At 41.1% G+C, this 24554-nt stretch overlaps 1 protein-coding gene across 1 annotated transcript in view; it reads right to left on the reverse strand.

Moving 5' to 3' along the window:
- WDPCP (WD repeat containing planar cell polarity effector) overlaps positions 1 to 24554 on the reverse strand; it is a 243472-nt gene that overhangs the window by 98195 nt on the left and 120723 nt on the right. The window contains exons 11-12 of the mRNA XM_067565236.1: positions 16409 to 17018; positions 1069 to 1257 (exon numbers count right to left, since the gene is read on the reverse strand). Coding sequence (XP_067421337.1) covers positions 1069 to 1257; positions 16409 to 17018 — 799 coding nt within the window. The remainder of the gene's footprint in view (positions 1 to 1068; positions 1258 to 16408; positions 17019 to 24554) is intronic.

Here is a 24554-nt window from a genome sequence, read left to right on the forward strand (position 1 = left end):
CGTGGGGGTGGGACTCAGGCTTCAGGGGTACAGTAGTTTGGAAAGGTTAAGAACCACTGCTTTAAAAGTATGTTCTATTAAGACAAGATTTTAGTACTGTACATTTGCAGAGTGGAGGTTATGGTAATCTGACTTGCATCTCATGCTGTAGAACAGGGTAGGCCAACTGATGGTTTGAGAGAAGACTGGGCAGCCAACATTTTTTCTGAGATCTGTGGCTTACCACATTCACTAGCTCACGCCTTTCTTCCCATAATCGTTGACCACCTGTATGTTTGCTGGGCCATGGCATGACACCTTCTCACTCAACTGTTGCACTCTAAATCTTGGAGTCTATTGCATTCTGATACATAATTCAGTGGGAAGCCATCACACCAGGGTCCGGAAGAGATGAAACTGAGCCTTAAATTCATCCTTTCGTGTGGGGGACGTGAGGAGTCACCATAGGGGACAGGGAGGTTACAGTGAATATAGGTGTAGTGGTCTTAAGATTTCCAAAAGAAACTGGATGTACATTGAAAGACCATCCTTTTTGCAAATACCCCCAAACTGAACTAAATAGTCCTGTGCCCTCCCCATAACTATGCCTGTCCTTAATTTGGTGCTTGTTATAAATATTAATATAAAATAAATATTTGATCTCTGTATTGGCCAACATTAATCACTGATACCAATGTAAGATAGATACAGATATATACATATATATATAATTGTATCATATATTATCATATACATATCATATAAATGATATATCATACATTATATATATATGTGTATATATTATGTAATATATGTATTATTACACCTTCCTTACTATTAATATGAATTAAAATGCAATTTATATGTGTGTGCATAATCCTATTGAAAACATCTGTCTATATAACAATGACATTTAATGACTATATAATAATGACATTTATTGTAGAATAACAAAGCGTTATCCTGAATAGTCAGGACCTTGTAAATACTAAGTCTTCTTTTTAAAGCCAATCTGTATTATCACAATAATTCAGGTACAGTTTTTAAAATATAAGTATAAGCAATTATGAAATACAACCAAACTCTGACCTTCTCTCTGTGGCGTCAGCTTTTGTCTAAGAAGGTGATTTACAATGGCACTCATGCTTATGTAACACTGATGACCCATAGTGTCCCAGTTCATGCTGCTCAGGACACTAATCGCCTCATATATCTCATCATAACGAACATACTGGTGGATGATTGCCACAAGGCCCAGCTGTGCTCTTGTGATGACACCTGTCATAGGAAATATTAAGCCAAGGATAGCACTATAACATTGGAGATCAATAATTCGCTATTTTCAGCAGTTAAAAATATTGTTCCTTATTAATTCAGGTTTTAATAAATAAATGAGCTTTACGTTTAAATATTATATAATACATTTGTACAACACCTCTTATCTAAACATATTTAGCCTCAATATGCTTTACATTCTGCAGAAAACCCGACAGTGAAATGCATCCATTTATGGGGAGGAGAATGTGGCATAAAACAACAAGACTTTAAAAAAAAAAAAAAAAAAAAAAGTATATTAGAAGCAGAAAGCCTGCAGGTACCCTACCTCCGCATACGATGTTGAACCTAATTATATTGTAGTCACTAGAGAGTGCAGCATCAGAAGAGGAGGTGCTGAAACAAACTAGTAATTCAAAAAGCAGTACGTCATCAGGCCAAGATGATATAAATCGAGCTGTTCGGAAGGAGCTTAAGTATGAAGTGGCTGAGCTGCTAACAAAAATACGCGATCTCATTAAAACACCCACTGTTCCAGAAGACTGGAGAGTGGTAGAGGTTGTGTGTGTAAAGTAGAGGTGATTGGGAGATTACAGCCCAGAAAACCATACATCTGTATGTGGCCATTTGGTTAAAATGATCCTAACAATAATAAAATACCTAAAAGATCCTGAGATGATAGGGTCTAATATCATGTCTCTCTAATATTTCAGAATTCTTTGAACATGTCAATAGAATAGTGGATAAAGGTAAACCAGTAACATAATGTAATTAGACTTTCAAAGTTCTTTGACAAGTCCCTCACAAGAAGCTACTAAAGAAGCTACATAGTCATGGAGTGAAGTACTGTCCTGGATCAAAAACCAGCTCGGAAGACAGAAAGCAAAGAGAAGGATTAAATGGTTAAGGGGATGGAAAACTACTTTAGGTACTGGTGGCTCAAACCCCACTAAAAACAGCATCATCAGCTTTCCATCTCAGCAATTCTGAAGCTAAGAGGATACTGAATGTAAACTTCTGTGGCAAGGCAATCACCCATGCTCCTAACCTCTACTATCTAGCAGTCACCCTTGATCGCAGCCTTACCTGTCAACAACATCAGAAGCAGGTGAGCCATAAAACAAAGTTGCATCAATATCATCCAAAAGCTAGCAGGATCTAGCTGGGGTTGTGATGCTTGAATGCTAAGAATGGCAATGCTGGCCTTGGTTCCAGTCCCCTGCAGTCCCTCCTCCAACCATCTGGTGAGACATGGCTAAATTGTGTGAGTCCAAGAAAGCTCATTCCTTATAAGCTCAACCTTATTCACTCTCCTCGCTCTTGCTTTAAGTCCAGCCACCCAGAATTCTGTCATCCAACTTCAGCCCTGGTGGATGCAGTGGGCAGGCTCTGACATAAACAATAAGCACTCATAGATGATTCCACCATCGAACTGCCTGATTTCTTGCTCTGCTGAAGACATGGATGATAATCAACCATATTAGGGCATTACATGGAAGATGCACACCTCTGATGCACAAATGGGGAATCAAGGATTCGCCCTACTGCAAATACAGAGACTTCCAAACCATCAAACACGTTGTGAACAAATGCCCCACCTTTTCATTTCCAGAAGGTATTGCACATGTACACTGTGCATCTCCTGGTGTCCTCAAATGGATTTCAAACCTCTCTATTAACTTATAAATGTTGCTATTTCCATACAAATGAAGAATGATCAATTTTCATGGAAAAAGGTTCACAGTGGGAATCTTCAAGGTTCTGCACTGTCCCATATTAAATATATGTATTAATGATCTGGAAAGGAGGGTGAGCAGTGAGGTAGCAAAATTTGTAGATGACACAATTATTTTGGTTAGTGAAGAACAGAAAGGCCTGTGAAAAATTTGAGAGACCTCACCAAGCTAGGTGAATGGGCAACATGATGGCAAATGAAATTCAACGTAATGAATGAAAAGTAATAAACACTGGAAGGCAAAAATGTAAGTAATTCATATACCTTACAAAGTTCTAAATTAACTGTATCAACTCAGAAAAGGGAACTGGGAGTCATTATAGACAGCTCAATAAGGACCTCTGTTCAATGTGCAGTTCTGGTTAGCAAAGCAAACAAAATGCTAGGATGCATAAGGATTGGAGTTGAGAATAATGAGTAAAATATTGTAGTGCCTTTATGTAAATCAGTGGTGCAATCTCATCTGAATACTTGGTGCAGTACTGGTCATCACATCTCAAAAAGGATATAGTATAATTACAGGGGGGTTCACAGAAGGGAGGCAAGCATGGTTTGGGAAAATTTATGAAGAGAGATTGAAAAGACTGGGGTTGTTTACCTTAGAAAGGAGACAAATAAGAGGGGACATGATAAAAATATATAAAATAACGAACGTTATAGAGAAGGTAGCTTAAGAACATCTGTTCTCATAAAGTAAGAACAAGGGGATATTCAATGAAAGTGAAAGGTGGCAAATTCAAAACCGATAAATACTTTTTCATAAAATGTGGAACTCATTGCCACAGGATGTCATTGAGGCCAAGAATATAGTAAATTTCAAAAAAGGATTGGACATTTATATAGAGAAAAAAAGAATGTCCAGAGTTGTAATAGCTAATGCTAACCAAATTTTTGGAAGAGATATTATACCTTGTGTTTCAATGCTTAAGGCAACCTCTAATTATTGGAGATTACAATGAAATATAATGTGGTGGGAACATAATCCCATATCTGCCTACTGCCAGGTTCTTGCATCTTCCTCTGAAGAATCCAGTGATGGCTGCTGTCAGAGATGGGATATTGTATTAGATGGACCAAGGGTCTAATTAGGAATAACAGTTCTTATGTAACTACAAGGAATTTTTTAGGTAGGCCAGCATATACATAGTGGGGTTGGAATGATACTAGGACATTATGAGTTTGGAACCCAATCCAGTTCCCACTGACTTCAAAGGAAGTTGGACCAAGTTCTAACATTATTAGCGAGAAAGTGCTTCTATAATCCTACAGTAAATAGTCGAGTCTCCACATTTGTTACCTCCAGCTCAGCGCAAAAGTCAGCTCCAGCTCATCAAAATTCCCTACTTGAGGCATTTCTTCAGTAATTAATTATAGAGAAAAATGTGACCTTGGGAGACAATATGAAAGGGGGCCGCCTCCAGGATGCCCCCTTTTGGCCTCTAAGTGGCCGCATATGCAGCCCCTTCCTCTATTTCCCTCTTCCACAGTCCCCAGTAGCTCTGTGCAAGCTTTCCAAATATAAATATTACCTTGTGGGGTTATTTATTACAAAAGTCACACAACCATAATCCAGAATTCCCCAGCCTAGTCTTACCTGCAATGTTCAAGTCCCAACAGCCTGTCAACACACCAAATACAGCTTTGGCATCTCTCACCATGTGTACCTGGTTTTAGTACCTGGGCAAATATGGTGTACCCTTTAAAACTTCTACCTTAAGACATCAGATGTCGGGTCACAGCTGATGATTTCAGTCATGAAATAGTATATTTCTAAATTACCTCTGAAATCTACTAAGATAATATATTGTCAGTTTTTTCCATTTAAAGAAAAAAGGAAACTAAATGTATTTTAAGATTTACACAGATGTTGTTCAGAAATTGTCACTCAATCCTAAATTTAAGAAAAACATACCAGTAGGAAAGAGAAAACTGAACCTCAGAATTGCAGCGGAAGACACAAAAGATGGCAAGGACAGAACCTTCTTTCAGTGGAGAAGAGCAGAGGCAAGCTACAGAAACCACATCTCACAGAACTTTCCCAAATACAATCGTGGGTGTAGTTTGCACAGGTAAACAAGAGCGAAGAAGCAAGAAAGCTGGAAAACAGGTATAGCCAGATGTCAATGACCAGCAAGTGGCTTGAAGAACATGGTATACCATGCCTGATGTTTCCAGACCATTTGAAAGGTTTTGTTTATTTAAGAGAGTAAAATAATGACATTTAAAAAATTTTCAGTATGATTTAAAGAAAACACATCCTTGCCAATTAGATTACATTTTACATCATAATTATTGTGTGGGTACTTTCTCTGTGTAATTACATTGACGTGGTTTTATATATGCATATTTCTGGTAATGATAATATCTAATTGTTATGTAATCCTTATTCTTCATCAGGGTTTATAGTATGTTTTTAAAGTATTGCACAAGGTAAGTAATTTTGATGTTAATTGCTAAGGGAAGATGAAGATGTTTGTTTATATGTTAATGAAAAATAATGTAGTGCACTATCTTTCTAGGGCAAGTTTGGTATGGTTATTTTTCTGAATTGAAATTAGCTAGACAGTACACTGAGGGGTTCACAGACTTGTCCCGATATCTGCAGTGGTAGCTGGAAGTAAAAACTATTTTTCATGCACTCACTGGAATTATTTGGTAACTTTCATACAGAACAGTTTATAAAATCTTGAGATAAATTATTACTGGTTATAACAAGGGCCTAGACTTTCAGAACTGCACATGTGCAAAAAGGGTAGGCACCATCTACAGTAAAACACAAAATTACTTAGTTAAACTATGCTGTGTGATTTCAGACATGTGACTTACTGGATTAAACCTGCCTTTTTTCATGGGAGATTACCCTGATAGTGGAAATCTTTCTTTGATCATTAAGCTTATTCATAAAAATCATCTGGCCTGAAAGGGTTAAAATCATAGGGTGGGATGCAGTTATGGGTTGTAGACTTTAAAAATCAGAATTTTTTTAGAAAGGCCATAAATTTAGAGTCTTTATAGCAAATGAAAAGCACAGATTACTCTGAAGAGAGATTATGATCTACACCAGATCAAATATGATTGCCCTGAAACTTTATTCTTTTTGTATAGATCTACTGATTCTAACATATCACATACAAAAAACCTGTAGTAGCCACAATACCCTATTTACAGATATTTAGAGCCAAATACAGGAAAATTCTTGCTGTTATAGACACTGATTCGGCAAGGTTCTTGTGCACAAAGCTAACTTCAAGCATGTATGTAGCCCCACAAAGTACAACTGCATCTTTAAACTATCCTGTTATATACAGACATTGCTAATGGGAGGTTCCCAGTAGCATGTCCTAACACAGCACAGTAGCTACACCACGTATGCACAACACAGCAAGTTAATGATAGTTTTCAGCTTTCAATGCTGAGTGTTTTTGTTTTTCAGTCACGTCTCTAATGTATACTTTATATAGTTTTATATAATGTGTATTACTTATTAATTAACAGAGTCCTAAAAAACTGCAGATCACAGCAACAAGGACTGATTAATGAGTGCAGAATTTCACCTTGTTAATGAGGCAAACAGAGAGAAAGCTAAGTCAATACTGAAGCAATAGAGAACTTAATATTCTGATTTGCATAGCAGACTGTGGGAGAAAAAACATTGTCTTCTAGGTAGAAGAGATTTTACAATATACAGAATGAATTTTAAAATGTGATAACTTTTAACTGTGGAGGTCAACATCTTCCCATTTAGATGCCTGACTTCTCTTGGGTGGTATGCTTCCAAGCGACCTACTTGGGAAAAAAGAGGTGATAGCCAACTCATTGCCTAATTGATTTAGGAACAGTGCTCAGGGAGACAGTCCAATTAAGTTTACAAGCTGTCAATTAGCAGGAAGGCCTCTAAGTCCCTGCACTGAGAGCCTGTTTGCCTTAGTAAGAACATAAATGTCCTACAGATAGAAAGGGGAAGCTGTGCTTTCTGGAAAGCTGTCGTGAGTAGACCCCACAAGGGAGGGCTGAAGCAAAGCAAGGTGTACATGGGCAGAGTGCCTTCTGTTTGACAGGTAACCAGGTAATTTAGAGGGTTTTTGGTTTTTTTTAAATGGACAACATGCATAAAAACATGAAACAGCTGCTTTAATTAGTGTTCTGTCTGGTCTTTACAACTGTTAAGCCCTACTGGACGTGGTAGAGCTGCATTATCTCATAATGAATGGCAATTTACAAACATTTTTCTTCAATAATATTTTTGGATAACAGTGACAATCTGGTTAGCTCTTTTCAAACACTAAAAATATGGTTAAATCTGTAACAGTTTACGGATCTGTAGTTACACCTTGAAAACTGTGTTCTCTGAATTACTTGTCGTGCATTCTTTTACTTCCAGAAACTATTTGCTTAATTAAGCTGAGGCTTTCAGTGTTTTTTTCTCCAAAGAAGGATACTTGAATATCATTCAGTGAACAGAGATATAATTGACAGACTTGTCAAAAAACTCATGTCTAGATTCACGATGGGGCTCAGAAGCCTAACTGTCTCTTCAGGTGCCCAAGTCCAACATTCAGTTGCCACCAACATTCTCAAAGTCACCACTCAGCTCCCACCTAACCTAACAGGTGCCTAAGTTTCTGCCAGTTGGGATGCGTGAAGCTGAGCTACCTCACAGCACTGCTTGGAAACTTAGCTTGTGACTAAGCCATGGCAGCATTCTCAAACTAGAGCTTTCCTGACCTATCTCGCTTGCAGGTCCCAATCTTGTATATGTTTTCACAGTAAACCTACAGGATCGGGCCTCACACAAAAGACAGCCTGGGATGTAGGTTTGTGCACATGCACGCCCATTGTTGCAGAAATACCCAAAAGCCCCATGGTGGGATTATTCATCTGGGATATGGGAGATGTGGGTTCAAGTCCCTGCTTCAAATCAGGCAGAGCAGGGATTTGAATATTAAATGAACCAAACTGTGCCATAGAATCTTTATGGATAGTAATTCCATGGCTGAATAATAAGAATATAGCAGTAGGAATATACTACCAACCACCTGCCTACCATGGCGATAGTGACCCTGAAATGCTCAGGGAGATTAGAGAGGCTATAAAAGTAAAAAACTCAATAATAATGGGGGATTTCAACTATCCCATATTGACTGGGCACATGTCACCTCAGGATGGGATGCAGAAATAAAGTTTCTTCACACTTTAAATGACTAGTTCTTGGAGCAGCTAGTCCCGGAACCCACAAAAGAAGAGACAATTCTTGATTTACTCCTAAGTGGAGTACAGGATCTGGTCCAAGCGGTGAATATAGCTGAACCACTCGGTAATAGTGACCATAACATAATAAAATGTAATATCCCTGTGTGGGGGAGGACACCAAAGCAGCCCACCACGGTTGCATTTAATTTCAGAAAGAGGAACTACACAAAAATGAGGAAGTTAGTTAAACAGAAATTAAAAGATACAGTGCCAAAAATGAAATCCCTGAAAGCTGCACGGAAACTTTTTAAAGACACCATAATAGAGGCTCAATTTAAATGTTTACCCCAAATTAAAACACATAGTAAGAGGACCAAAAACGTGCCACTGTGGCTAAACAACAAAGTAAAAGAAGCAGTTGGAGGCCAAAAGGCATCCTTTAAAAATCGGAAGTTAAATCCTATTGAGGAAAATCAAAAGGAGCATAAACTCTGGCAAGTGAAGTGTAAAAATATAATTAGGAAGGCCAAAAAAGAATTTGAAGAACAGCTAGCTAAAGACTCAAAAAGTAATAGCAAAAAATGTTTTAAGTGCATCAGAAACAGGAAGCTTGCTAAACAACCAGTGGGGCCACTGGACCATTGAGATGCTAAAGGAGTACCAAGAAAGATAAGGCTATTGTGGAGAAACTAAATGAATTCTTTGTGTCGGTCTTCATGGCTAAGGATGTGAGGGAGATTCCCAAACCTGAGCCATTCTTTTTAGGTGACAAATCTGAGGAACATTCCTAGACTGAGGTGTCATTAGAAGAGGTTTTGGAACAAATTGATAAATTAAACAGTAATATGTTACTGGGACCAGATGGTATCCACCCAAGAGTTCTGAAGGAACTTGCAGAACTACTAACTGTGGTATGTAACCTATCATTTAAATCAGCTTCTGTACCAGATGACTGGAGGATAGCTAATGTGATGCCAATTTTTAAAAAAGTCTCCAGAGGAGATCCCATCAATTACAGGCCCGAAAGCCTAGCTTCAGTATCAGGCAAATTGGTTGAAGCTATAGTGAAGAACAGAATTATCAGACACATAGATGAATACGATTCGTTGGGGAAGAGTCAACTTGGTTTTTGTAAAGGGAAATCATGCCTCACCAATCTACTAGAATTCTTTGAGTGGGGTCAACAAGCATGTTGACAAAGATGATCCAGTGGATATAGTGTACTTAGATTTTCAGAAAACCTTTGACAAGGTCCTTCACCAAAGGCTCTGAAGCAAAGTAAGCGGTCATGGAATAAGAGAGAAGGTCCTCCCCTGGATCAGTAACTGGTTAAAAGATAGGAAATGGATCAGAAGGAGACCCATTTGATCAGAAGGCAAGGGATGAATTCTCCTAGGGACGGGGGTTCCACGACCACCATTCCCAAGAGGAAGAGAAGGGTGATGGTGGTCGGGGACTCCCTCCTAAGGGGGACGGAGTCATCCATCTGCCGTCCGGACCGGGAAACTAGAGAAGTGTGCTGCTTGCCTGGAGCTAGGATTCGGGATGTGACGGAGAGACTGCCAAAACTTATCAAGTCCTCAGACCGCTACCCCTTCCTGCTTCTCCACGTGGGCACCAATGACACTGCCAAGAATGATCTTGAGCGGATCACTGCAGACTATGTGGCTCTGGGAAAAGAGATAAAGGAGTTTGAAGCGCAAGTGGTGTTCTCATCCATCCTCCCTGTTCAGGGAAAAGGCCCAGGTAGGGACCGTCGCATTGTGGAAGTAAATGCGTGGTTACGCAGGTGGTGTCGAAGAGAGGGCTTTGGATTCTTCGATCATGGGATGTTGTTTCAGGAAGAAGGACTACTAGGAAGAGACGGGATTCATCTAACGAAGACAGGGAAGAGTATCTTCGCAGACAGGCTGGCTAACCTAGTGAGGAGGGCTTTAAACTAGTTTTGACGGGGGACGGGGACCTAAGCCCGAAGGTTAGTGGGGAAGAGGGACACCGCATGGAAGCAGAAGGAGGAGGGGGCAGCAGGGGAGGCCTCCCGATTCATACTGTGAAAGTAGGCCAGTCGGCTACTTATCTCAAGTGCCTGTACACAAATGCAAGAAGCCTGGGAAACAAGCAAGAGGAACTGGAAGTCCTGGCACAGTCAAGAAACTACGACATGATTGGAATAACTGAGACTTGGTGGAATAACTCTCACGATTGGAGCGCTGTCATGGATGGGTATAAACTGTTCAGGAAGGACAGGCAGGGGCGAAAGGGGGAGGAGTTGCACTGTATGTAAGAGAGCACTATGACTGCTCTGAGCTCCAGTATGAAACTGGAGATAAGTCAGTTGAGTGTCTCTGGGTTAAGCTTAGAAGCAAGAACAATAAGCGTGATGTCGTGGTGGGTGTCTGTTACAGACCACCAGACCAGGAGGATGAGGTAGATGAGGCTTTCTTTACTCAACTGGGGAAAGTTTCCAGTTCACAGGGCCTGATTCTCATGGGAGACTTCAATCACCCTGACATCTGCTGGAAGAGCAATACAGCAGAGCACAAACAATCCAGGAAGTTTTTGGAGAGTGTCGCTGACAATTTCCTGGTGCAAGTGCTGGAGCAACCAACTAGGGGCCGTGCTTCTCTTGACCTGCTGCTCACAAACAGGGAAGATTTGGTAGGGGAAGTAGAAGTGGGTGGCAACCTAGGCAGCAGTGACCATGAGATGGTCGAGTTCAGGATCCTGATGAAAGGAAGAAAGGGGAACAGCAGGATACGGACCATGGACTTCAGAAAAGCGGACTTTGATTCCCTCAGGGAACTGATGGGCAGGATTCCCTGGGAGGCTAATATGAGGGGGAAAGGAACCCAAGAGAGCTGGCTGTATTTTAAGGAGACCTTATTGAGGGCACAAGAGCAAACCATCCCGATGTGCAGAAAGAATAGCAAATATGGTAGGCGTCCAGCTTGGCTTAACAAAGAAGTCTTTGGCGAACTTAAACGCAAAAAAGAAGCTTACAAGAAGTGGAAGCTTGGTCAGATGACTAGGGAGGATTATATAAACACTGCTCGAACGTGCAGGAATGAAATGAGGAAGGCCAAAGCACAATTGGAGTTGCAGCTAGCAAGGGACGTGAAGGGGAACAAAAAGGGTTTCTACAGGCATGTTGCCAACAAGAGGAAGATTCGGGAAAGTGTAGGCCCCTTAAAGAAAGAGGGAGGCGACCTAGTGACGGAGGATGTGGAGAAAGCTGAGGTACTCAATGCCTTTTTTGCCTCTGTCTTCACAGACAAGATCAGCTCCCAGACTGCTGTACTGGGTGGCACAGAATGGGAAGGAGGCGAACATCCCGCAGTGCTGAAGGAACAGGTTCAAGACTATTTAGAAGGATTGGACATTCACAAGTCCATGGGGCCGGATGCAATGCACCCGAGGGTGCTGAGGGAGTTGGCTGAGGTGATTTCAGAGCCATTGGCTATTATCTTTGAAAGCTCGTGGCAACAGGGGGAGGTCCCTGAGGACTGGAAAAAAGCAAATATAGTGCCCATCTTCAAAAAAGGGAGGAAAGAGGATCCGGGGAACTACAGACCGGTCAGCCTCACCTCAATCCCTGGAAAGATCATGGAGCAGGTCCTTAAGGAATCCATTTTAAGGCACTTGGAAGAGAGGAAGGTGATCAGGAACAGTCAACACGGATTCACCAAGGGAAAGTCATGCCTGACCAACCTGATTGCTTTCTATGATGAGGTGACTGGCTCTGTGGATGTGGGGAAGGCAGTGGATGTGATATACCTTGACTTTAGCAAAGCTTTTGATACGGTTTCTCACAGTATTCTTATCAGCAAGTTAAAGAAGTATGGGTTGGATGAATGGACTATAAAATGGATAGTGAACTGGCTAGAGCATAGGGCTCAACGAGTAGTGATCAATGGCTCCATGTCTAGCTGGCAACCGGTCACAAGCGGAGTTCCCCAGGGGTCGGTCCTGGGGCCGGTTTTGTTCAACATCTTTATTAATGATCTGGAGGATGGGGTAGATTGCACCCTCAGCAAGTTTGCGGACGACACTAAGCTGGGGGGAGTGGTAGATACCCTGCAAGGTAGGGATAGGATACAGAGTGACCTAAACAAACTGGAGGATTGGGCCAAAAGAAATCTAATGAGGTTCAACAAAGAAAAGTGCAGAGTCCTCCACTTAGGAAGAAAGAATCCCATGCACAGCTATAGACTGGGGACCGACGAGCTGGGCAGCAGCTCTGCAGAAAAGGACCTGGGGGTAACAGTGGATAAAAAGCTGGATATGAGTCAGCAGTGTGCCCTGGTTGGCAAGAAGGCCAATGGCATATTGGGCTGCATTAGGAGGGGCATTGCTAGCAGGTCACGGGAAGTGATTATTCCCCTCTATTCGGCATTGGTGAGGCCGCATTTAGAATATTGTGTCCAGTTTTGGGCCCCCCAATACAAAAAGGATGTGGACAAGTTGGAGAGAGTCCAGCGGAGGGCAACCAAAATGATTAGGGGGCTGGAGCACAGGACTTATGAGGAGAGGCTGAGGGAACTGGGCTTGTTTAGTCTGCAAAAGAGAAGAGTGAGGGGGGATTTGATAGCGGCCTTTAACTACCTGAAAGGGGGTTCTAGGGAGGATGGGGCTAGGCTGTTCTCGGTGGTGGCAGATGACAGAACAAGGAGCAACGGTCTCAAGTTGCAGGGAGGGAGGTCTAGGTTGGACATTAGGAAAAAGTTTTTTACTAGGAGGGTGGTGAAGCACTGGAATGGGTTACCTAGGGAGGTGGTGGAATCTCCATCCTTAGAGGTTTTTAAGCTGCGGCTTGACAAAGCCCTGGTTGGGATGATATAGCAGAGGTTAGTCCTGCTTTGAGCAGGGGTTGGACTAGATGACCTCCTGAGGTCCCTTCCAACTCTATGATTCTATGATTCTATGATTCTAAACAAAGGGTAGGAATAAATGGTCAGTTTTCAGAATAGAGAGAGGAAAATATTGGTGTCCCCTAGGGGTCTGTACTGGAACCAGTACTGTTCAACATATTAATAAACGATCTGGAAAAAAGGGTAAACTGTGAGGCGGCAAAATTTGCAGATGATACAAAACTACTCAAGATAGTTAAGTCCAAAGCAGACTGCAAAGAGTTACAAAGGGATCTCACAAAACTGGGTGACTGGGCAACAAAATAGCAGAAGAAATTAAATGTTGACAAATGTAAAGTAATGTACATTGCAAAACATAATCCCAACTATACATATAAAATGATGGGTTCTAAATTAGCTGTTACCTCTCAAGAAAGAGATCTTGGAGTCATTGTGGATAGCTCTCTGGAAACATCCACTCACTGTGCAGCGGCAGTCAAAAAAGCTAACAGAATGTTGAGAATCATTAGGAAAGGGATAGATAATAAGACAGAAAATATCATATTGTCTCTTTATAAGTTCATGGTATGTCCACATCTTAAATACTGCATGCAGATCTGGTCACCCCATCTCAAAAAGATATATTGGACTTGAAAAAGATACAGAAAAGGGCAACAAAAATGATTAGGGGTACAGAACAGACTCCATATGAAGAGAGATTAATAAGCCTGGGCCTTTCCAGCTTTGAAAAGAGACGACAAAGAGGGAGTATTATAGAGGTCTATAAAATTATGACTGGTATGGAGAAAGTAATAAAGGAAGTGTTATTTACTACTTCTCATAACACAAAAACTAGGGGTCACGAAATGAAATGAATAGGCAGCAGGTTTAAAATGAACAAAAGGAAGCTATGGTCCTTGAGGACAGGGTTTGGGCCAAAGGAATCTCATTGCATACACTGGCAGGGTCTATCCACCAGTCCAGGGATGACAAAAACACTTGCAGATATATGAGTCAGTATGTCCAGTGGATGACGAGAGAGATGGTAGACAGACTTCAACCCCCTCTGCATGACTCTATGTTGAAGTCTGGCATGCTCAGTCATGCATGTACAAGATGCCAAGTGATCTAGAAGTTTCAGGCAAATCTTTGCTGTGGTAGGAGTATATGACTTGAAGCCTTTGCATAGGTCCAATATTGCCTGAAACCTGGCCTGCGGTAAGATGCTCTTGCTTTGGTCTTGTTGAAAACTGTTCCTATGAATGTGACTTTCTGTACAGCAGGAAGAACTGACATGTCCTTGTTGATAAATAGGCTCAATGAAAAAAAAAAGGGACTGGAGCTTCTCGATGGCCACTATTACTTGCTCTCTGGACAGACCTCGAACTAAGCAGTTGTCCAGATATGGGTATACCTGGACCCCTGCCAACCTGAGATGTGCCACAATCACTGTCTTGCACTTTATGAAGACTTGAGGGACTGAGGATAAGCCAAAGGAGAGGACTGTAAAATGATAAACAAACATCTGTTGCAACAAATCTTAAGAATCTCCTGTGGCTCGGGTGAATTGGCTACATGGAAGTAGGCATCCTTTAAGTCAAGGACAGTGAAGTCTAAGTCATTGGAGTCTAAGGATGGGATAATAGATGCTAGGATAACCATATGAAACTTTATCTTCTTTACATATCTGTTGAGGTTTCATGGGTCTAAAATAAGTCTGAGGCCTCGTTTGGACTTTGGATGAGAAAATAATGGGAATAGAATCCATTCTCCCAAGTCCTGTGTTACTCCTAACTCTAACGGAGACTGAACTTCTTGAATTAGTAGTGTTGAGAGAATGGACCTGGAAAGGGATGGGGACGAGAGGAGGAGAGGGGTGAACTGCTGAGTATAAACCAGTTGAACCATGCTTAAGACTTATCAATCTGTTGTAAGGTGGGTCCCAGCAACCTGTGGGACAACCTGCTGCCAATGGGAGGGGGATTTAGAGTGAGTGGTTCACTGGCCTCGACTAAGAAGTCAAATAGGCTTAGATGATACGGATTGTTGGGAGACAACAGAAGGCGGCAGGAAGAGGTCTCTTCCTCTGAGACGTATAGCATCTCCTGGACTGAACCAGCTGCTTTATCAGGCAGAATGGGTACCTTTGCTGGACCTGAGGGCAGAACTGCTTTCTCTTAGGGCCTTGGGTACAAATGCCCAAAAGATGTTAGGGTTGCCCTAGAATCCTATAGAGAATGAAAAGTTTCATCTGCCTTCTCAGAAAGTAAATATGGGTCCTCAAAGGACAAATCCTCAATTGTCTGTTGGACTTCAATTGTAAGATGACTGCAGCCAAGAAGCACAACACATAGTGACTTCTGTTATCATCACCTGAGTTGCTGAAGCTGCCTCATCCAATGCAGCCTATAAAGATGATCTTGCTTCCACTTACAAGAGCTCTGAACTCCTCTTTAGCATCATCTGACCGCTTCTCTACAAATTTCAACATCGAGACGCTGCCAAGTCTGGTGGTGCCCTCCAAAGTAGTGTCGAGTCACAGGCCCCATGTAGCAAGCGGCGGGTTTCAAATGGGGGGTTCAAAACTGCTTCCATCAGGATACCTTAAAGTCAAACTTCCCTCAGCTTCTTAGTCCTGGTCTTAAATCCCTTACAGATAGGGGTCCTCTCCTTCTCCCAAACACTTTAAACAGCGGGAGTGAGGAGCGCTGACAGGCATAGACTTGTTTTAGCCAGAACAGTGCTTAAATCCCAGAGACTTAGGCATGCTCCGATACTGAGTTAGACGCTTGAAGAAAAATAAGATTAAAACCAAGAATTTTTTCATAAACGAGTACCACTGACTAAAACTGTAACTACAACTATATTAAATTATGTACAATAAAAAGCTCTAGAAAATGTTTTTCTAAAGAGAGAACAGGAAAGAGCATGAGACAGTCACGCACATATTCTGACTACCGACCACGGATGGTGAAAAGGAAGTGAAGGGGATTGGGATGGCCCTGCCCCTTTATGTCCTCGGCTGGCTGCATGAGCCACCACCCCAATGGGTACCAGTATGGGAAAAAGTTCTCCGGTTTCAGTGCATACTCATCTAAAGTGGAATGGACACGTGCAAGCACTCAGAAAAGAACTATCATTTTGTATTTCTGACGTAAATAACTTTTAACAACAAAATTATTTTTGTTGCAGTTGCGCCTAGGAGCACCCCTTACCAACCAGGTTTCCATGTTAGTCACAGTATGCGGGGGCATCAAATTTATTTGGAAAATAAGCAATTTTGAGACGAAAGTGAGTGATACCCTTCAAAATGTGAGAAGCTGGTGAAGTAGGGGTATTATCTAGAGACCTTACTGTACAGTACACGTGCTGATTGACTTACCAAGTTTAAACTGAAGTACTCCTAAAGGTCCTTTGTCAAACCGAATTAACATAAGGTCATGAATATCCATGCTGTTGTCACTCTCAGATGCAGCTTGAGGAACTGCCCATTGTATCTGGATGAGGCTGCTAGACACATCAAACCGTTTACTGAATTGCAAAGTTGCCGTAGGTGAGTAGTCTTCCGCCAAAAGCTGCATTTTAACTGGCGACAGTGCTGTGTCAAAAAGCTGCAGCTCCCCTTGAGAGCTGCCAACCAGAAACACGGCTCCACTGGGGTGGCAGTTTATTAAGGCAGGCAATAGTTCTGCCTGGGCTAACAGAGTCATTCTTTGGTGGGCTTCATACAGAATTATTGAAGAATCTTCACAGCCCAGGACCAGCTTGTCTTCTGCAATGTTCCAGCAACAGCTGATGGCCTTTGATCTTAGTGGTATTCTGGTGACTGCCATGCACTGAATTTTGTTCCTAACCCACTCATAGATGCAGCTGTCAGCCATGGGCTCTTTGTCTGTGCTGATGGAGTGTTCTACTGTGTGAACCTGATAAGGCTGATTAGTGCTAAATCTAGCATCAAGTGGATCCCATTCTGTATGGATGTAGCTCAGAACCTGAAAAAAATCCAGAATATTTTGATAGTCATTTATAATGATTCATTCCTATTTTTATAGTTTTCAAAATACATTACTGCATATAAATTCTGCAAAACAAATACATCAATTATACTTAATGAAATACTAATAATATAGAATATAAAAGCCATATTATATTCTCACAGCTCAATAAACTAAACAGATTATTGTATTTCACAAATAGATATTTTAACTTTTTATTTATTCTTAAAGAGTAGTCTGTTTGGCAAAAATATAACACAACATAGCCTGAATGTTATTTGTTGACACAGAGAGCGTGGAAGGTTAGCACAACAGAAGACACAAGAGAAGATAGCCCTTGTAACAGCCTCATTCATAGAAGAAAACAAAAAAAGGAACAGCCAACTGAAAGCCAAGAATAACTTATTATTCACTTTAAAAAAAAAATCAACAACTTAAATAAATTAGTGTATCAAGAGCAAAATGTTTATGATTGGGATATGGTAAGAGCAAATGCTGTCTGAGCATTGCTGGTTGTACAGCAGTGTTAAAAACAGTATGTGTCAAAAACTTGTGCTATTTAATGCAAGATGAGGAGTTTCACCAGTGAAACCTATCCGGCTCAGATTCAGAGTAAATGACTATAGGATAACAGAGAAGGACTAAGGTGCAAAAATTGCAGGTTGAATAAACTAGAGGCGGAGCACAAAAACAGGAATTTACAAGGACACAGATAAATAATTGTAAGAACTTGTGGTATGGGAAGACAGGAAGTACAGTAAAGGGATGAAGAAAATAGTGGAGTCCGAGAGCTACTGAGTGTGTTAGAAAGAATGATATTGTACAGTATATGAGCAGAGAAGCTACAAAGAAAAATAGGCAGTAGATAAATAACTAGTTTACTTTATGAACAGCTACTCTCGAAAGAGAGAGAGCCAATAGGTTAGCAAAAGTGTTCACCTAGAAGAAAGGGAAGGAATGAGCTTGTTTGTATTTGTTCATGCTGAAATAAACTCTGCCAAACACCCATGTAACCCCTAGACTATATTCTAATGCTGCTGACCTGCCAATAATTTTGGAGGCCCTAAAGGCAGAAATGTCAGTAAAACTTATTTTGAGGTCAGGCAGCATGCAAGTAGCAGTTAAAAAGATGGATAATAAACTTGATTAGTTGACTGAGCAGATCATTAGCCTGGAGGGTGACAAAAAAAAAAAAAAAGGAATAATGTGGTTCATCCAGAACTCAAAACATAGAATATAAGAAGTTGAAACCTAACTGAAAGTAGTTTATCACTATGACTATGCTGAGGTTGTATGAGTCTATAACCCAGTATAGAATTTAGTCTCTTGCGCTGTAACTGAGACAAAAAAATTATTCATTCTGATATGTCAGCAATATTGCTGAAGTGAGCACTGGAAAATTTATAAACAGACTATTCAGGATGAATAAGTAGTTGGCCAGTCTGGTTAGAAGGTTTTGTTTTGGCAGTTTACTCAACTGAAACTAATTTTGAAAAACTGAGCACTAAAGCAGAAATAGATTAGCTCGACTATATGGCAGCAAACTGGCTGGCTCCTAATACAAAAATCACTAACCTAGTTTTAGATTAGCAATGAGAGAAGAACGGAATAGAGAGGACTGTCTAGATATGAAGAAAGGTACATATGTAGTAGTCAGTGCACCTGATTTTGATTTCTGTTTATTTCAGTTGAGTTACTGGGATTAGCCCCAGTGTAAGTGAGATCTGAAACTGACCCATTGAGAATGTAATGACAAGGGAAGCCAAGACCAACAATATGAAGACCAACAATATTCAGATACCAGGTGCTGAACTAGGCAGATACCAGGCACTGAATGATGTTGAGTATAAGTAAAATATTAGCATAAAGGAGGCCCATTTTATTACTTTATACTAGGTCAGTTTTATGCAATACTATTGTGTTTACTAAATGGATAGGCAAAATAAAACAGGTGTGAGTTTTGATATTATGCCTGCAAAGAGAAATATGCTATAAATATTTTGATTTGACACACCACCACAGATGTTTTGGATAGAAGATCAGTAAAGGTTAATGAAGCGATTCTTGGATGTTGCTATAGAAAAACTAGATAATGTTTTTATTAGAAGCCTGTAAATGTGTAGAAAATTGCCTGCAAAAAAAGTAGAAAATGTTTGAGAAACAGTCAAAGAAACTCAATATAAATTGATCCTGGTTACCTCCACACTGGGTAAAAAGACAAGACTGGCAAGTGTGGTAAAGCATGGACCTCCTCAAAGATATTACTGCAATGGAAGACAGAGGGAATACAGGAGATGGTATATGCTTAGATTTTCAAAATGTATTTGATGAGAATTCATCTCTGTGACACAACAGAAATCACATTTGATATAAATTGGAGCAAAGGAAATACAAGAACTCTAAAACCGTGACTAAGGAATTATTTTCTGTCTAACTTGGTGAGCAAGGGCTGGAACAGCCTAATTAGCACTCAGTAGATCCTAAGCAAACGAGATATTTGCTCCGAGGCATCCAGGGGCTATAAGGAAGGAAGAGGACTAGGGCTTTCTGTTATACTCGATGGTATATGCAAAATGGATAGTTTATCCATCTACTTCATGCCTCCCCAGGTTCAAAGGGATCTTTTGAACTACACATTCAAAAGGGACAGGAGACGGAAAAACAATGTTTTTCAAGGGACAGCAGTTTCCATTCAATATTGAGTAAGGGCGCTCGATCCTGCTCCCATTCAAGTTAATGGCTAAACTCCCATTGATTTTAATGCTGCAAGATCAAACCCTAAACGGTACATAAAATGGAGCATGGTATGTATATATGCAATGTTCATTGTATAAGCTATATTTGATGAGAAGTCACCAGATAATAATGGATGCTTATACCTGTATGTCAAAGTGATCTGAATGATATACGTACACCAGCTCTGGTGGGGAAAGTTTCGCCAACACAGAGGAGGCATGACTAAACTCAGGTAAATAATGCAAAAATTATGTGTATTTTAGTTGCTATGTTTGCACCACATTTGCCTTTACTTTTCTTGAATATATATGTGCCTGAAGGTTTGTCTGTGTGAAGACTTGTGGAAAAGGTACACTTTCTTCCAAGTGCCCATGTTTTGTTTCTGAGTTGAACAGTTAGAATGTATTAATGGCACGCAACATTTGTATTGGACTACCTAGAAATGAGGTGACGGAAAAAAAGGTGAAGCTCCAGGCCATTTTTTTTTCCAAAAATGGCTCCCTCAGTCATTACATATTTATGTGACTGAAGATACAGTATAAAATGAAAGAGGTTTATGCAAAGATGCCAGCCTTGCTCAGGGACTCTCAAGGATATTTATGAAAAAAATAGGGGAGGTTGTTTGGAGCAGTGGCAAGCGCCAAAGGTGCGAAGCCAAATACAGCCAGGGGCTCTGGATTAGTGCGTTGAATGCTTGTGGTGTTAGCTGAAGGAACATGTAGTTACATCAATAGCCGTAACCAGGTCTGACAGTGCCACGGGCCGTGCCCTCACTCCTTTGCAAGCAATTCTGAAATCATTTTGTGTGGGTTTGGTTTTTTTTGCATATTTGGCTCACTTTGTCAGTAGCGTTCGGGATGTTAGATTCACTCCCTATGCCACGGGCTGGGTGTTGTGCTCTAACCGCTTCATGTGGACCCTGCTGGACTATGTTAATGTGCTCTAGATACCCAGAGAGTGACAGCAAGGTCCATGCGGGGCAGTTAGAGCACAACACCCAGTCTGTAGCTTTGGTGGTGAATTCAGTGCCGCAACCCATTCAAAACTGATGCAGTTTGACTTCCTATCAGAGCGTCCCTCCCTGCGCAGCCTGCACATGTGCCACAGAAGCAGGGGCATTGGCAAAAATTTCTCAGGGAATGCCAGGTAGGAAATGGGGGAGGTCACTGAGTGCTGGAGTGGAGCGGCTGGCTGGACTGAAAGAGGCATTAGGTGGGATTGGAAGATTAGAGGAGGGGTTGAAGGGAGCTGCTTGGTGATTTGGGGGAGTAGAGATGAAAGGATGGAGGGGGGTCTGGTTGGGGGAAGGAGCGGTAGCCGCCCAATGACAGTCAGGCTCAGGGAGAGGAGGCACCAATACCATGTGCAGGCAATGCTTACTGGTGCTGCAGACAGCTTTTTAGAGCATCACAGATCTGGAGGAGCCCGTGAGGCCCAGACGCTACTGCCAGCCACACTTGAGGAGAAGGAACAGGGGGCCAGCACACTGCCCTCATTACACACTGCTGGTACTCTTGGGCCCTGCCCTCTGCTCCCTGTGGCAGTGACACAGCAGTCATGTTTGGGCCTCTGGCCTGGGACAAGCTCCACCTGTCATGGGACCTCACCAACATGGCTGAGAGTCCATCCTGGCTGCCAATATGGTACACACCACGTGACATGCACATAGCCCGGCGGCAGGTGCCACTGCATGGTGCTCCGGTGATTGAAAAAGAAGGCCTTCCATAGCCACAGCAGTGTGCTCATCTGACCTGAGGGGTGAGTGACACACAACACACATCTAGACCTACGAGTTCTTCAACGTCATTGCAAAATTAATGGATTTAAACCCGATTTAGTAATTTCATAATTCCATTTACAAATCAGGAGGATTATGGAAAATTAGGCAGGGTTGGTATCTCTGTTTACGGGTAACCATGAGGAAAGCAATGACTCGACATATTACAATGTCTGCATTTTGTGAGGTGTTGATCTAAGGGCTTTTTTGCATAGTGCAGCAATGCGCTCTACAGGGGAGTGATTTCTAGACTGCACTAGCATGTTGCGCATTAATTGGTCTATATGGACCCTGCTGGTGCGCACGAAAGGTTCCCTAGTGTGCTTGAACATCATGCTGTTTGAAACAGTACTATGTTAAAGCACACTAAGCGCCTGTTAGCAGGGTCTACACAGACCAATTCATGTGCAACGTATTTAGTGCATGTCAGAAATCACATCCCTGTGGTGCACATTACCTTAGCATGTTGACAAGCCCCTAGTTTTGCTATTTCCTAAAGCTGAAACATAGGCAATATTTCTTTCTTAAGCAGTCTTATTGCACAGTTTTGTTTGAGCCATTAGAGGCCAAATCTTTTAAGGTTCAGAAGAGCTCTTTCAAATGGTTCCATTTAGATTCTGATTGTTCACTTTGTAGAGTATTCCGAGTTCTCCAGGCTCTTTATATTCTCTTCCTCCTCATCAGGGGCTTGATCCAAAGCCCACTGAAATCAACAGAAATCTTCCCTTCATTCTAGAATACAGATCAAATCTTCAGACTAGGGAGATACATTAAGGGGTTGCAAGGGAAAATGGTGTCCTCTGAGGACCAACATGGATGCCAAGAACTGCACAGAGCAAAATGTTATGGCATGTGCAACCTCTGTGCTTTAACTTCGAATGAACAAGGGGGAATAGATGGAAGGAGGAACGTGGCATTTAGGTGATAAGGAAACACCACAACAATTTTACCCTTTTTTAGCTCCCTATTAGACTGCCCCTCCCCCCCAATAGCAGGCATCTGACTTAGGCCTGGTCTACACTTACTTTGAAATTTGGTGGCAGTCGATGGGAGTTACGCAAGCTACATAGAGTAGCTTGTGTAACTCCTGTCGACTTCGTAATTTCTCTTCTACATGGCGTCTTCACTGTGCTGCGCTGACGGGAAATGCGTTCCCATCGACGCAGTGCTACTTCACTAGAAGGGGTGGTTTTAATGCGTCGACTTCTGGATCGATTGAACGGGTCTTCACTGACCGCTCAATTGATCTGGATAGATGGATGTGATGGCAGCAATACTCCTAGACTCTACATCTAATCATTTATGCCGAATAAATGTAAAGTGTTAATGGCTACAGTGCTGTGGCCTATCTGCCTGGGAACGGGAAGTTAGGAGCTAGAGTTCCCTCAGGAGCTCAAGGGAAGTAGGCAGGGCAGCTGCACATACTTTACAGAAAAGAGATAGGAATTAGGGAGGGGGAACAGGGTAGTACCTCCTTTACATAGATACATAGATAGATGGATCAAGGTTTGCAGCCGCCATCTGAGACTAGCTGTTGGCCAAAGTTCCAGAGTCCAGGCAATATGGACTGTGACTCTAAAGAGAGATTTCTGAAGGTAATTTTCATGAAGTAGAACCAATTACATTCTGTAAAGAAGTACTCCTTTTTAGTTTTGTAACCCACTGCATCACAAGTTGCAATAAAGGTATTTAAAAATGTTCTGCATTGTAATTTATGCATGAGTTCCCTGTTAAAGCAGCTGTCATGCACCAGTGTTGCATATTTCCATCCTTTTCACTATGACAGTAGCCTGTGCTCTGCAGTAGCTAATCAGCCGAACGAGAGGTATTGTATGCTCTACCCTCTAAAATCGAAACTCAAAAATCATAACATTCCAAATTAAGAAATTCAATCTTTTAATCTTTGTAACTGAGGCATCCAAGTTATGTTAGTTCTCTCTTATTTTGATGTTTGAAGGAAAATAATAAACCTTATGTAGGTAGTAGCACACGTCTCTGTGCAAACTTTTAAACACTCAAATAATTGCAGCCTTTTGCATAGAGTACTGGGAAAAGGATAAAGCCCACATATTGAATGAAATAAGAGGTTTTAAACAGTATATTCTAAGCAGAAAATTGGCTTACTAAGCAGATAAAAAAGAAAACAAAAGAAACATAGAAATAAGCTCTGTGTGACTGAATCGTCTGTCTTTTAGATGAGAAAAATGTTTGATTTACTTTATGCATGTTAGAAAACTGCTAGTTTAATTTCACACCATGAGGCTCCAAACAACAACAAACACTTTAATTAGAAATGTTGAGAGGGAAGTGTGATGCACTCTAAGGTAAAATGTCCTAGGCACCATAAGGAAGAAAAAATAAAACTCTTTTTGAACTAATTTTAAATAATAACTCAAGTCTCTAACCATAGATTGCTTATTTGCTGCACTGTCTTTACAGTTTCACAGACAATCTCATTTATTTACATCTCCACCTAACATTTCTTCTTCTTTTCTTTGAAACTTACCTCCATCATTTCTGTACTACATTTATTCATTGAACTTTTAACCTAATGTGACATCAACAATTTTGCATTCTCTGCTTCATGTCTGTGTTAAGTATTTCAGTTATTCAGTCACAGACATTTCTTTCTGAATACTGTAATTGTTACAAGATATCTCACTCATGAAGTCAACTATGTTTATTTCACAAGTTTGAGAGACAGTAACTCAGAAGCACTAACTACTAAGAACAGTCTTTTGGCAGAAAGAAACATAATATTCTTTTACCGGCAAATTGTTTTTTCCACAGGAAAGAAGAGTAATTTCAATTATTCTAAAAAGTAGCAACTGCAGTGAAAATACACATGATAAGATAAATGCAAAGTATCACAGCATCTGATCATTGGCACCGTTACCACTCAATTCATAATTACAGAATAAAGTCTATGTTGTTGATTTTACCATGTTTCCCACAAAACATTTAATCCAAGGATGATCTTACATTAGATTTTATCTATTCATAAGAAAATTGTTTAAATG

Source organism: Emydura macquarii, unplaced genomic scaffold (assembly GCF_026122565.2).
Source record: "Emydura macquarii macquarii isolate MOO-44397 ecotype Brisbane River unplaced genomic scaffold, CSIRO-AGI_Emac_v2 contig_2676, whole genome shotgun sequence".
Classification (NCBI taxonomy): Eukaryota; Metazoa; Chordata; order Testudines; family Chelidae; genus Emydura; species Emydura macquarii.